Below are 15761 nucleotides of genomic sequence, written 5' to 3'. Positions count from 1 at the left end.
GCACGCTGTTAATCAGCTCTACCCCTGCACACCTGACTCCTGGGAACAGTCCTCAATCCTTGTCATCCCAACTCGGATGACCCACATGACAGACAGAAGTGCAGTGTGAGGAAATACTGGGTAGCAGAGCCAAACTTCCAGTCCTGACTTCCCAGAAAGTGTTCCCACCTTTGACTTCCCACTAAGTCTCGCAGAATGGCCAACCATGGCTTACCCCAAATAAGAAAAGCAATTCTAACATAACTGATAGCAGATAATAAACAAGTAATAATCAACGTGGTAAACTTTATTGATAAACTCAAACAGAATGAGAAAAATCTCAATTAATAATCAACTTTTCAAAAGAGGTAAGCAGAAAAAATTATGTATAATGATTAATATATTATCTGTAATTATATATACATACACAGTGTTAAGTACTGTCAACCGGCCAGGACCTAGAATCACCTACAAGACAAACCTCTGGCATGTCTATGAGAGTTCCTACATTGGGTTAATTGACTACTAATAATCTACCCTAAGTGTGGACAGCACCATGCATGGGCTGGAGTCCCAGGCTGAATAAAAAGCGGAAAGTGAGCTGAGCAGCAACATTCTTCCCTCTTCTTCCTGACTGAGAATGCAATATGACAGCCACCTCCTGAGCCCATGTAGTGCCTCCCTGGGTAGGAGGAGTGGATCCCCAAGAACTGTAAGCCAAAATAAAATAAGTCCTTCCTCTTTTAAGCCAAGTCAAGTATTTGGTTGCTCTACTGAAGAAAGTAATTAATACTAACTCTGTGTGTGTGTGTGTGTGTGTGTGTGTGTGTGTGTGTGTATACACACACAAATACATACATACATACATACACACACACACACACACACACACACACACACACACACACACACACACATATTATTTTTCTTTTTTAAAGACTGTATTTTGCTAAGTAGCCCAGCTAGGTTGGAACTTATGATCTCCTATCTCAAGTTTCCTGAGTGTGGGATGTACCACCATACCCAGTAAATACATACACTTGTTAATCAAATAATTTCAAACAATCCAATTTAAGTCAACAGTTTACTTAACCCTAGGAGGTAAAACTTCTACTTGTTTAATGAGTGTTAAAAAAAAAAAAAAAAGTCAGTTCTCTTTCTTCTGTAACCCAGGTGTTGAATGGGAAAAGCTACTGTGACTCCACAGGCAATGACTGACTTCTGGTTAGAAGAAGACTGAGTCTACCAAACAGACCCTGAGACACACAGCTCTGTTAGGAAATGTGTTCCAGAGATTTACGTATTATAGTGCGGCAGAGCTCAGAGATGGGTTTAGGGATGTGGCTGGGATCACAGGTATTCATATTGTATCAGTGGATCTCAAATCAACTTTTAATGGCTATTTGAAGGTGGGGTCTATTTGGATGAAGCAAGCCACCAGAGATGTGGGGCTGAAATGTGTATTTTGCCGTGTGTCCCTCCTAACCACTATGAGGTGAGTTGCTCACCACGGTGTCTGGTCTAACTGTGGGGCCCGAGATGATAGAGCCAGGCGACTCCAGACTGGGATGCCTCGTATTATGAACTAGAAGAAACCTTTTTCCTCTCAAACTGCTTCCCGAGGTATTTTGTCACCCAAGCAAAACTGACATATAACTGTGATAAACAATTTTAAAATAGGCAATTTTTAAAACTGTCACTGCATTTTTATTTACTTTTAATACATAAGTTGTGGTGATCAATTCAGGGTAACTGGGCCACACACTATCTTAGGCCTGCAGCATCTCTTTGTGTTGGAAATATTAAAAATCCTCTCTACTAATCATTTAGCTAATTGTCCTCCACCACAACCATCCTACTGTGCTGCAGTACATTAAAGAATTCTCGGATGTAGTTGACCTCATTGTGTTGAGGTTTTCCTTCTAATATCTTCTGTAGAACTGGGTTGGTACATAGATATTGTTTAAATTTGGTTTTGTCATGGAATATCTTGCTTTTTCCATCTATAGTGATTGAAAGTTTTGCAGGATTTAGTAGTCTGGGTTGGCATCTGTGGCCTCTTAGTGTCTGCATGCTATCAGCCCAGGCCCTTCTGCCTTTTATGGTCTCTGTTAAGAAGTCAGATGTAATTCAGATGGGTCTGCCTTTATATGTTACTTAGCCTTTTCCCCTGGCTGCTTTTAATATCCTTTCTTTGTTCTGCAGATTTAGTGTCTTATTATGTGGTGGGAGGAATTTCCCCAATTATGCAGTCTGAGAAGTACTAAGCCTGTGTTTGGATCAGCAGCCTGTTCACTCCTGGGTATCGCTGTACCGTGATCCTCTGGTCGCCAGGGGGCTTAGACTCACTCCAATGTGGCAAACAAGCCACTGGGCAAAATGTCATTTCAACCACTGACAGAATTCTGCTTAAAAAAGGTCAAGCTTGGATGCAGGCAGAGTCGACAGCCAAACTCTGCCAAGAAAGGGTAAGTAAGCCCTCAGTAGTTCCTGCCTCATAAATATGTCTGTCAGATGTACTGGGCCAGAAAGAAGGCTGAAGATGATGCTCCAACGTTATAGAGAGTTTTAGGTGACTGTTTAGGCAGCAAACTGTCTCTGTCACTTTTTAATTTTGGAAGCTGCTAACTTGCACTTCCTGTTTACTCAGATAATTAATTTTAGTCCTTCTCAAGTCTCTGATGGAATTGAAGACCAGATAGCTTAGTTCTATGGTTAAGGTTAGTTGTTTAGGGGTTAAGATGTTTTTAGGTCTCGATAGATGTTTTAAGCTGATAGAGATAAGATATGATAGATACTGATTTTCTTTTCTTTTGGTTTATTTAGACAGTTTCTCTGGGTAGCCTTGGCTGTCCTGGACTTGCATTGTCCTGGCCTCGAACTCACAGGGATCCACCTGCCTCTGCCTCCCAAGTGCTGGGAGTAAAGGCGTGCACCACCACCACTCGGCGATGCTGATTTTCATTCAGAATTTTAGACTCACCAAGATAGGAAAGATATTTTCTTCAAGGTTGTCAAATATAAATAGCCAAAACACTGTGGGTGTAACATTAATATAATTCCTGTTTGTTTGGTAGTTCTTCTTGCTGTGTGTAGTTTATTTTATATATGTGTAATAATATAAATTTATATATTAAAAATAAGAAAACAAAACAACAACAACAGAAACTGAATTCTCCCTGTATCAAACTTCAGCCCAGTTCCCATTAGTCATCCTCTTTCTATCTCTTCTTCCTTTCCCGGGCTCTAATAATTACTACTTGTGGTCTGAATGAGAATGACCTTTATGGGCTCATGTTTGGAGTATCTGGTTCCTAGCTGGTGGGACTGTTAATGAAGGATTAGGAAGTGTGTCCTTGTTGGTGAGGTTTATTACTAGGAATGAGGGTTCAAAAGCTCATGCCATTTCCAGTTGGCACTCTTGCTGCGTCCTGCTTGTGGACCAGATGTGAGCTCTTAGCTACTGCTCCAGCACCACGCCTGCCTGCTGCCATGCTCCCACCATGACTGTCAATGGACTCACCCTCTAGAACTGTGAGCGCCAAACACCTCCTGTATGAATTGCCTTTGTCCTGGTGTTTTGTCACAGCTATAGAAAAGTAACTAAGATACGGACCCAGTCTCATTCATATTCATTCTCATCCTTTATTCATAGACTTCTTTTTTGAGACACGGTATCATTATGTTGGCCCAGCTGGCTTCAAACTTGGAATCCTCCTGCCTCAGCTTCTAGAGCGGCTGGGATTATACACATGCGATACCATTTCTAGCCATTCTCTACTTCTTAAAAACTATTTGTGTATGTGTGTGTGTGTGTGTGTATGGGTGTATGAATAGGTGTATGCTGAATATGTGTGTAAGTGTAGGTACATCTGTGTGCAGGTCTGAGGACAACTGTGGCTATCATCAACCTTGTGAATGCTAGTGAGATAACTCAGTGGGCGAAGTGCTCCCACATAGGTGTAAGGACCTGATCTCAGATTCCCAAGACCTGCTTAAAGCCAGGTGCAGTAGCACAAATATGGAAGGTAAAAATGGGAGAACTCCCGGAAGCTCACATACTATCTAACCTGGTGTATGTAGTGTCGATCAAGAGACCTGTCTCAAAATAATAAGGCAGAGAGTGTTACACCAGAACACCCAACATTTTCTGGTCTCTGCTCATGTGCACATGAACACACACACTTTTACATATACACATGGACACACACATATACACATGCACACACACATATACACATGCACATTAAAAAACCGTGAGGGTGAACTAGGTGTAATGGAGTATGCCTTTATCCCAGCATTCTGGAAGCAGCGGCAGATGAATCTCTGTGAGTTTGAGGCCAGCCAGAGCTACAAAGAGAGACCTTGTCTCTCCCACCCCCACCCCCACACACAAAAAAAATCAAGCAAACAGACACAAAGAAAACAAAATAAAAAATTTGAGGGTAAAAATGAAGATACTTTCAGTTGTATCATACAAAAATCATCTATGTATCTTTCCTCAGAAATCTGTAAGGGAAAAAGTTCCAGAAAAAGGAAGGAAGACATGGAAAGACTGTGGCATGGGAACTGTAGATATGCTTTAAGACAAGAGGAAAGCACTAGAAGTTCCTAAGATCACTGAGCTGGTTTGAATGAGAATGGTCCCCAGAGGCTCATAGATTTGAATGCTTGGTCCCTAGTTGGTGGTGCTGTTTGGAAGGATGAGGAGGTGTGGCCTTTCTGAGGAGGCATGTCACTAAGAGTGGGCTCTGAGGTATCAAAAGCCCATGCTATTCCTAGTTAGCACGCTCTCTCCTAATGCGTGTAGACCAGATGTAAGCTCTTAGCAACTGCTCCAGTGCCTGCCTGCCTGTGTGTCTTTGTCATGATGGTCATGGGTTCTAACTGGGAACTGTGACTCCCAAATTAAATGCTTTCTTCTATAAGTTGCGGTGGCCATGATGCATTGTCATGGCAACAGAAAGCTAACTAAGACCATGACAATTACACAGCAGACCTTGGAGACTAGTACATTAAAGGACAGGAGGCTAGAAGATTCTAACATGGGGGGGGGGCTCCAAGAGAGACTAAAGCTAAGAGACGGCCATCATGAGAGATCTGCCCATTTTGTCAGATTACAGGTATAAATCTGGGGTAGACTTATAGGGAAAAACAATTTAAAAAGCAAATGCAAAGAAAAATATTACATTAAAGATAAAGGATCCAGGTGTGGTAGCACACACCTATAATCCCAGCACTCCGCAGGCAAAGGCAGGTAAAGTTCAAAGCTAGCTTGGTCTACAAAGTAAGTAGGACAGCCAAGGTTAAACAGAGAAAACCTGTGTGTGTGTGGGGGGGGGGGGGGTAGGGTGGGATGGGGTGGAAGATTAGCAAAGAGTGACCCTTCCTCTAAAAAGTTAGCAAGTAGAATCGTAAGTCAATTCAGGATTTTATGGTTGGACAAAGCACTGTGATATAACGATTAAATGAATGGAAGGGAATTGTGTGTGTGTGTGTGTGTGTGTGTGTGTGTGAGAGAGAGAGAGACAGAGAGACAGAGAGAGACAGAGAGAGAGAAAGAGAGAGAGACAGAGAGAGAGAGAAAGAGACAGAGAGAGAGAAAGAGAGACAGAGAGACAGAGACAGAGACAGAGAAAATGAAAATGATAAAGTTAAGGCAGTGTACAAAACACCAAAACAAACCAAAAGCAACTGAGCTGGCTGTGGCATGGTGGCACACACCTCAATTCTAGTACTCAGGAGGCAGAGACAGGAGGATCTGTGATTTCAAGGCCAGTCTCTTTCTATATAGAGTTCCAGAACAGTCAAAAAGAAAAACAAAAAACAAAGGAGAAAAAGAAGACTGAGTTGGAAAATGAAGAATCAGTATAAATGCAAAGAAGTGAAACACTAGAGCAATCTCTGTCTGGGGGAGGATGCAGAGAAGTGAAGTTGGCTCTTGCTGTTTCTCTTATGAGCATCACAATAATTTACTTGTCCTTATCAATCAATTCCACAGAAAAATAAACTATAAATAAGAAAATTATAAAAATAAAAGAGAACCCCAGGTGCTTAAAAGTAAAACTCATCTCCACTATGGGTGATCACAGAATCATCTTGACTAAGACAGAGCACATACGTAGCTCACAGCACCATTACTAATACTGCTGTAGTCCAACCTTTTCCCTATGCAGAGAGCCACACAAACCAAGTGTTTCATCACACCATACATATCACACTGTTACATGATTGTGAGTGACAAGCAGCTTTGCAGGAATACATACAAAGGAAACTGGAATTAAGGGGCTGTTTCAGAGGAGTCAGTAGAGTTAGCATGAGGCAAATTTACCTGAAGAAAGTGACGAAGAACTGTACCAGGTCCATAAAATTGCTGTGCTGGGAGAAGGCGATCTGCGGCAGAAAACAGAAAACGTGGGCTACAGAGTGGTGCCACTGACTTAGCCGCTGCTGCTTTTTAACAAGTGATCTCAGCTACAGACCACAACTTGACAACCAATAGATGATCATTTCTATCTTACTTTACTATAAATTTACAGTTTTTAGTACCAAGAATATAACAAAATTCCTAATGTATTTGAACCAAGGACCGAAAGGCTCAACATTACTTTGTGGGAAGAAAAACACTGCAAATTGAACTATGGCTTAATACTTTCTAAACCACTGGTATGTCGTTGGGTTAGGTGTATCTACTGTCGCAGAACTGATTAACTATGCTAACTGTAGCCTTGTCATCACTAATCGTTAATACCTACTACTGGCCTGATGTCACCTGCTTTGCTAGACCAGCACCCTCATTGGGAAGATAATGGTACAGTGGTGCCCCTTAGCTACCATGTTTGGGATCGCCAGGCATGGTGGCACATGCCTGGTTTATATAGCAAGTTGCAGGCCACGCAGCATCACACAGTGAGACCCTATCTTGAAAAACAAAACAAAACAAAATGTTTGGGACTACTAAGTTTCAGATTTCAGGGTTCTTTGGGATATTTGCATAGATTTGGTTAGCAGCTGAACACCCCTATTCGGAAGATTTGAAATCTATATAATTTAATTTAATTTGAGAAGGATCTCAAAAGCTCAGGGTGCCCCTGCATTACTTGTGCCTCAGCCTCCCAGTGCTGACATTACGGGCGCACGTTATCATGCCTGCCTGACTTTCTGAGCATTAGTTTAAGATTTCAAACTAGGGGTATGTTCAAATGAACAATTTGAAAGTTGACCCAGCGAAGTGGCTGGCTCAGCAGGTAAAACAAAACCTATGGTGGAGAACTGTGATCCAGTGACCTCTGTCCCTCCAATACACACATGCATATAAAATAATAACAAATTAAAATTAAAAAATCAAGACAGTCAATGATTAGCATCTGATTTTCCTAAATTTATTTGCCCCACCCTTTCTTCTGTGGTGCTGAGGATCATTCAATTCCACACACGCTAAGCAGCTCTTCTCCACACCCCAGGCCTCTTTCTCTTTTTATAGCTAAGCTCACAATAAGAAGGAAGACGTCTGCCTCCCACCCCCCCTTTTTGCATTCCATAAATAAATATGGTTCCAACAGCATCATAAAAGCCATAAGCTATTTTAAGGCATGGAATCTGAAGTTTCTGTGTATTTTTCTGACACATTTATACTCTGAAACGCAAAGTCAGAGATTTTGGTTTGGTTTGGTTTTCTCACTGTGTAGACTAGGCTAGATTGGCCTTGAGCCAACAGAGACTTCCCGGCTGCCGTCTTTGAAGTGCTGTGACTGCAGGTGTGCATTAGCACCGCGCAGGATTTGACTTTATGAGCAGGGTTTCTGGGGCTGGAGAGGCTCAGCTCAGGGGTGAAGAGCACTTCCTGCTCTCGCAGAGGATCAGGTTCAAGTTCCAGCACCCACACGGCAGCTCACAGCCATCTGTACTCCAGTTTCAGAGTCCAATGGCCTCTTCTGACCTCGTCGCAAGATGTGGTACATATGCATACGTGAAGGCAAAACACTCATAAAGTGAATAACTCAAATAAAAAAGTAGCTTTTCTTTAGTGTTTATACTTAAAGAAATCCATGAGGTATTTTTACTAAGTGTTGGGTGCCAAGCCCGTACATGTCAATGGAACTTCCTGAGGATCCATCAGGCCTTCCCTGCCTGGTGTCATGTAATGCTTCTCGGTGCTTTCTCAACGTGGAGATCTCAATTAAGGCCCGATTTCTTGGCAAAACAGAACCATGCCAGTTAATGTCCTGTGTATAATCATAAAGAGCCCACATAAACTAGGAGAGCTGGCTGAGATCCCCAAGACTCTAAAGGAGGTCCTTCTTTGTTGAATCTGATCATCTGAAGTCTGTAATCACAAAGTTGTAAGAGAAGCAAAAATCACACCATGCTTATGAATATACTGACCAACGACCCAGAAACAGGACCCACATAGAGAGCTGAGCATGGTGGTACAGTAACCCCAGTGATGCAGAAGGATGGGTCCCTGGGGCTTGCTGACCATCTAGTCTAGCCAAAGCAATGAGCCCGAAGGCCCAGAAAGAGCCTGTCTCAAAAAATAAGATGGATGGTTCCTGAGGAATGACACCTGATAAGACCTGTGGTCTCCATGTATGTGCACATGAGCACACATAACTTCCTGTACACATGCACGCACGCATGCACGCACACACACACAAATTTTTTAAAAGATGAATTTACAATCTCATTCCCTATTCAGCAGAAGGTAGTTATCTATACATATTCCCAGAAATCTAAAATTTATACCCTTACATTTCTACAACCTTATTCCAACTCACTTCCATCAAATGTTTGATTACGAAGTATTTGTCCTAGGAGCACTCTGGATGAGGCAGATAAATGCTAAGAAAGTCAGCTAGCACCAGGCTTCGGGAAAGATATCATGGATCCGTAATTCTGGAACACTAAGTCTGTCCTTCAAAGCATCTGTAAGTGCTTGTACTATGTCCTTAACACTAGGTAGCCGGCACAGGTACAACACAGCTGCCCCTCCCCTCATTTACCCAGCACTGGGAACGGCTCGTGCTCCTCCTCACCCTCTTATGGTCATATCTAGGCCTCACATATTGTGAGACAAAGAATGAGAAGTTTAAGAACACTTTGGTATTTGTTTGGGTTTTGAAATGAGAACGGCCCCCACATACTTAAATGTCTGTTTCCCAGCTGGTGGGTCTGTTTAGGGAAGGACTGGGAGGTGGGCCTTGTTGGAGAAGATGTGTCACTAGGGCTTTGAGGTTTCAACAGCCTTTATCAGGCTTGGTCTCTTGCCCTGCCTGCCGCTTGTGGATCAGATGTAAGCACCCAGTCACTGCTCCAACTCCATGCCTGCCTGCATGCTGCCACGTCCTTTGCCATGATGGTCATGGACTAACCCTCTAAAACTGAAAGCAAGCCCCCAATTAATGATTGCTTGACAAGTTTTCTTGATCATGGTGTCTCTTTACAGCAACAGAAAAGTAACCAAGACAAGGTCTCATGTAGCCCAGGCTGCACCTTGATTTTTGATCTTCCAGCCTCCATTTCCCAAGCTCTAGGTTAGTACCACCACACTCAGATTATTTGTTTATTTAACTTATTATTTTTTAATAATGTGTATGAGTATGTGAGTACAGGTGCCCAAGGCAGCGACAAGTGTTGGATACCCCTGGATCTGAGTTCTAGGCAGTTGGGAATTGAACTCTAGTCTTCTGGAACAGTAGTGCATGCTCTTCCCCACTGGGCCATCTCTCAAGCCCCATTTATGTCTGAGCCAGCGTCTTACCCTGTAGCCCGGGCAGCCTGGAACTTAGTACGCAGCCTATGCCCGCCTTAGACTCCTGAAACCTTCTGCCTCAGCTCAAGCTCTGAGACGACAGACCTAAGCCAGCAGCTCAGGCACTACAATTTTGTCTTTAGTGTATTATGGCTTTATAATTTGTAAAACTTCTGAGGTACAGGTAATTAAAAAGTAGATAGTATGTATATGTATAACTGCTTTACAAAAAAACAGAAAAGTGTAGCTTGGGGTTAGGGTGTAGCTCATGAGAGAGTTTAATCACCAGCACTGCAAATAAATGGGTAAATAAATAAACGTACATATATCTGACCACTTATGGCAGCTAAACACTGAAAACAGGCCCACACCCACCTGCAAACAAATGGGTAAACAAAGGATGGCATGGGACCTATGCCTAGTCTTCTACTTTAAAAAGTTCTGAAACAGACTAACCCTGAACAGTGAAGCCCTTCATGTATGATGGAAGTAAGATGCTGGTGGTTGACAAGGGTCAGAGAGATAGGGAATGATTACTACTGGGCTTCATGTGGGAATAAAAATTCTAAAATTTATTGTGGGGTTTTTTCCAAACTCTATAATAAAAACCAATGAACTTTATACTTTAAATGTGGTGAGCTGTATGGTGTGTGCACCATATTTCAATAAGCACATCTGAAAGAACAATTTTCATGTCCTCTTCGATACAATAATTCTTTTAACACCTATAAACATTACTCTAAAATCCAAAAGAGTTCTGTTTTCAAGGCAAATTCTGTGCTGCCTTCCCTGTGAGCACTGGTCTCCTGCACAAAACACGCAGCACAGAGGAGGCTTTACTGCTAGTTCCATGCTAGAATAACAACCCGTGCTGTGGAGTCAGCAGCAGCTGTGGGCGTGGCAGAAGCCTTCTGAGGCCCTGCTCCCGGGTGGAGAACAGCAAGGACAGCCTTCAAAGAGCCAGGGCTCACCCCCAACTGACCAGAACTAGGTGTGACTCAAATGCCAATCACCCTCCTACACACAGCCTCTTCAGGCCGGGTGTTTATTTTATTTTTATTTTTTGTTTTTAATTGCATCTACAAAGATTTTTATAGTTACTTTCAAATTCCCTCAGCAGCTATCTATTTTGATCTGTTCCTAATGACAGAAAAACCCCTCAAGTCACTGAAGGCAATGGGATTTAGAACAGCCACTTCAAAAGCCCTACTGCTGATAAGAACTTCTGGGTAAAGAATTACGATTCCCTCAGTTACTGTGGTTAAAAAATGACACTCCAGGACAGAAAGGCTTTGATTGCACGGAAATCATCATTTAAATAGTTTCCTACTCAACTGCATTTGGAATGTCTCTGTTTTTTCTAGTGGTACAGCTGCTAAGTGTAGGTGTGTGTGTTTAGGAGCCATAGAAAAACTCAAAGAAAACATCAACAAGCTGCCCTTGTTGAGAACAAGATACTTTTACCCAAAAATGCCAGCTTGGCCTCCACACAGCACATAGCCAAAGCCCGAAGTGCAGAGAACGGGTGTGTTGATAAGCTCCCAGCAAAGGAAACTGAGGCCACCCATTTCCCTTGTACACACCTGAATGCACAGTGAACAGAGCAGCTATTTGTGCCAGAGAGGAAGTACACTTCCAAAAGCATGTACCTAAATGTCTCTAGGAAAGCTTGACTAAGCGGGTGCTGAGCACGCCATCTATTTTCTAGGTACCCTGACTGTAGCTCTCCCAAGTGGATCTTTACTAAGTCACCGATGAAACCCAGATAAGGAACACCAAAAAGTCAGGGGAAAATGAACACATCTTTGAATTTTCACCGTAAAATGATTACTTTTTAAAGTAAGTTGGGCAAGAGCTCCCCCTAGAAGGCCAGCTCTAAACCATGCCAGTGACTTTCAGAGGGTAGAGCAACAGGGAGGGCACTGGAAGGAATACACAAAGCCACTTCAAGGAAGCCTCTCTCTAGCTGGGGAGGACAGCAGCAGCACAAATCAAAATTCTCACTAACAAACCGGAAACTACTATGTTTCCCAGCTGTGAGCAACAAAGCCTGGCTCTCCACAGCATCGCGCCCATGATAAGCTCAGCCTGGGAACAATCTAAACTTAAGCCAAACTTTATACAAACCAAGTCAGGTACCTCACACAGTAATCTGGCAGGGTGGAGTGATGGCTCAGCCAGCCATTCAGATTAGTCACTGCTCTTACAAAAGACTAGTGTCGTTTCCCAGCATACAAATCCTGTGGCTCCAGAAGATTTGCTGTCTCTTCTTCCCCAAGAGTACATGCACATGTGCACATGCCCACACACAGACCCACAATTCAACATAAAGCTTTACAAACTCTGCCTGGAGCCTGGGCCCCACCTCTCCAGATCTTAGACATAATCTAAAGCCCTGCTGCTCTGAATTCCAATCTGCCCCACACAGCCCCCACTCCTGACAGGCATACCCTGTGTATGTGCCACTTCTGCATGGGTGAGCATTCGGGAGGGCTTAGAAGTCAGACTCAGAAACTGTAAGAGAAGCTTGAAGCTTAAGTATAGGCATTCATAAGCAGGCCACCAAGATGAGACTTGACAGCCTATGACCATAGAGGGGGAGGAGGGGCCCTCGGTCTTAGAACTAGGGGAGGGGAATAGGGTGAAAGTGGGAGGGAGGGAGGAATGGGAGGACACAATTGATGGGATAACAACTGAGCTGTAATCTGAATAAATTAAATTTAAAAAGTATAGGCATTCATTTTATGTATGTTTATAATGTCATATATAATGCAAAAACATTTTCAGATGTTTTATATACATGATAAACTTTTTTTTTTTCAAGACAGGGTTTGTCTGTGTAGCCTTGGCTGTCCTGGACTCGCTTTGTAGACCAGGCTGGCCTCAAACTCACAGTGATCTGCTTGCCTCTGCCTCCCGAGTGCTAGGATTAAAGGCGTGCGCCACCATGCTCAGCATAAATAGCAAATTTCTAAGATTTTCTTTTTTAAACAAACAAAATTTCCACAGAAGTTACCAGTTGTGCATCAACAGCTTCTTTCTTTCCCTTCCCACTTCCCCTTTCCTGTGTCTAATTTATTTTTTTTTTCAGTGTTATGGGACAGAGTCCTGTGTAGCTCAGGCTGGACCCAAGACTCAAACATACTGCATAGCCCCGATGGCCCTGTGACCCCTTTCTGCCTTAAGTCCTGAATAACAGGACTGCAGGCATGCGGCCACAATGCTCTGCAGCTCATCTCTTTTCACTGCTGCCCATTACTCCACAGAGTACACGTACCATAGTTTAGTTAGGCATTCAACTGTTAAGGAATATTTGGATTTTCTCTAGATTTTGACTATTACAAATAAAGCTGCTAAACAGTGCTGTAAAATGCTAGAAACATTTGTATATCAGGTATTTATGTGACCCTTGGTTTTAATTCCTCTCAGATAAATGGCCAGGAATGCAACTGCTAGGTGGTATAACCAGTACAAATTTAGCTTTGAAAGAAAGTGCCAAGCTATTTTCTAGAGTAGCCAAATTGCCTTGCGGAGCCAGCAGCAACCCTGCAGCCTGGGGGCTTTCCTCTTCCCAGTGATTACTGCCTCATGTCACTACCTGAAATATGCAAATTCTCTCTGGTGAAACTACTTTCCAACTGGACTACTCAGTAATGTCTTACTTGTTAAGTTTTGAGAGCTCTTATATTCTAGGAAATATTAGATATATGGCTTGTAAATAACCCCATTCCAGTATGTAGCTTGCCTTTTCATCCTTCTTTTTTTTTTTAAAGACAAAGTCTCACTGTGCAGTCTCACTTGCCTAGGACAGAATGGCCTTGAGCTCAAGAGATCCACCTGCACACACACAGGAAGACACTCAAACATAAAATAAACAAATCTAAAAAAGAGAAAAAACGGTCCTGATATGGTTCAATTATTAATTTTTCTTTTCATGAATTATGTTTTGATATCAAGTCTAAAAACATTTTGTTTAGCTCTTGAAAATAGATTTTTCTAATAATTTCATAGTTTTATTTCTTTTTAATACGTTTTATGTGTATGGGTATTTTGCGTGTATGTGTATCTGTGCACCATATCTGTGTCTGGTGCCACTGGAGACCATAAGAGGGCGATGGATGCCCCAGAACTGGAGTTACAGATGGTTGTGAGCTGCCATGTGGGTGCTGGGAGTTCAGCCTAGGTCCTCTGCAAGAGCAGCCATGCTCTCTGCACAGCAGAGCCATCTCTATAGGCCGAGTTTTGTATCTTACACTTAGATCCATACTAAGGTCAGTTTTGTGTAGCATGTGAAGTTTAGATTGAAGTTTGTTTTTTCACCTGTGGTTGGCTGCGTATGTTAGCACTATTTGTTGCAAAGGCCACATTTCCTTAATTGAATGCCTTTGTTTACCTGTCAAAAATCAGTTGACATCTTCATATGATTTTATGTATGGTTCTAAAGCTACACCTGGATTTTCTCACTACTCAAGCTGCCACTAGAATGTGTTAGTTATTGTACTGAAATAGCAAGCCTCAACGCTGGTTACAGTGCTTCCGCCCATTCCATTCTTTTTTTTTTTAATTAATTAATTTATTATTATGTATACAGTATTCTGCCTGCATGTACACCTTCAGGCCAGAAGAGCGCATCAGATCACATTATAGCCACCATGTGGTTGCTAGGAATTGAACTCAGGACCTCTGGAAGAGTAGTCAGTGCTCTTAACCTCTGAGCCATCTCTCCAGCCCCCCCGACCCCCACTGTTACATCTGTTCTATGATTTTTATTTTCTAATATAAATCCTATAACGTGTGTGTGTGTGTGTGTGTGTGTGTGTGTGTGTGTGAGAGAGAGAGAGAGAGAGAGCGAGAGAGAGAAAGAGAGAGAGAGAGAGAGAGAACTTACTTTATACAGTGGTAAAATACATATAAAATTTAACATTTTAACCTTTCTTGTTTGTTTTGGGTCATCTTCCCAAAGAAGTCCTAAGCTCCCAACCTAAGACATTCTTACGCCTCAGCCTCTCAAGGATGTGGGACTACAAGTGAATGTCACTATGCTTGGATCAATTAAACATTTTAAAATATTTTATTTTAAATGTACACGCGTCTTGCCTGCATTTAAGTATGTATATTATGTGCAAAGGTCAGAAGAAAGTGTTGGATTCTCTGGAACTGGAGTTATAGATGGCTCTGAGCTACCATGTGGGCACTGAGAACCAAAACCAGGTCTTCTGTAAGAGCAGCAGTGCTTTTAATTGCTGAGTCATCTCTAGCCCCCTCACCCACCCTCCCCGCCGCATGTTAAACCGCTTTTAAAGTGTACAATTCAGGGGCTGGAGAGATGGCTCAGTGATTAAGAGCACTGGCTGTCCTTCCAGCAGACCCAGGTTCAATTCTCAGCTCCAATATGGCAGTTCAGAACTGTCTGTAACTCCAGTACCAGGGTGTCTGACACCCTCACGCAGACATGCATGCAGGCAAAACACTAATGTACAGAAAATAAAAATAAAAATTAAAAAAGTATACAATTCAGTAAACAATAATTATATTTACAATTTGTGTATAACACAAATATCTATTTCCAAACCTTTCCCATCACCCCAAACAAAAATTTTATAATAATCTGGAGGCAGTAACTTTATTTTCTGCTCCCCAGTCACTGTTAATCTCTCTTACTCTATGAATTAGCACATTCTAGATATGTCACACAAGTGACATTTGTCGTTTGATGACTACGCTATCTCACTATCAGTGCTTCCAGCAGGCAGCGCTCTCTTCCCACTGAGTGCCTGAGGCTAACTGTCCCTAAAACCTCCAGCCAGTTCTCCTGCCTCTGCCACTCATCTTGTGCAGAGTGAGGGGGTTTAAGGATGCCACAACTGCACTCACATCTGTGGTTTTCTGTTTTGTTTTGTTTTAAACAGGTTCTGGGAACTCAACTCAGGTCATCAAGTGTGTGAGCTTTTTTTTTTAAACTCACAGAGCCATCTCTATAGCCCATATCAATGCATGTATCAGCTTCACTCCTAATTCCTTCACTTCTTTT

The 15761-nt window shown here is 42.4% G+C and overlaps 1 protein-coding gene across 2 annotated transcripts in view; it reads right to left on the bottom strand.

Annotated features, from left to right (window-relative positions):
• Atrn (attractin) overlaps nt 1-15761 on the bottom strand; it is a 112648-nt gene that overhangs the window by 9903 nt on the left and 86984 nt on the right. For both annotated transcript variants that reach the window (XM_051144644.1, XM_051144643.1), the window contains exon 25: nt 6311-6372. In XM_051144644.1, the coding sequence (XP_051000601.1) occupies nt 6311-6372 (62 nt within the window). The remainder of the gene's footprint in view (nt 1-6310; nt 6373-15761) is intronic.

The sequence above is a fragment of the Acomys russatus genome, chromosome 4, assembly GCF_903995435.1.
Source record: "Acomys russatus chromosome 4, mAcoRus1.1, whole genome shotgun sequence".
Classification (NCBI taxonomy): domain Eukaryota; kingdom Metazoa; phylum Chordata; class Mammalia; order Rodentia; family Muridae; genus Acomys; species Acomys russatus.
The sequence above is the reverse complement of the archived record's forward strand: the minus strand, read 5'-3'. Positions and strand labels throughout refer to the sequence as shown.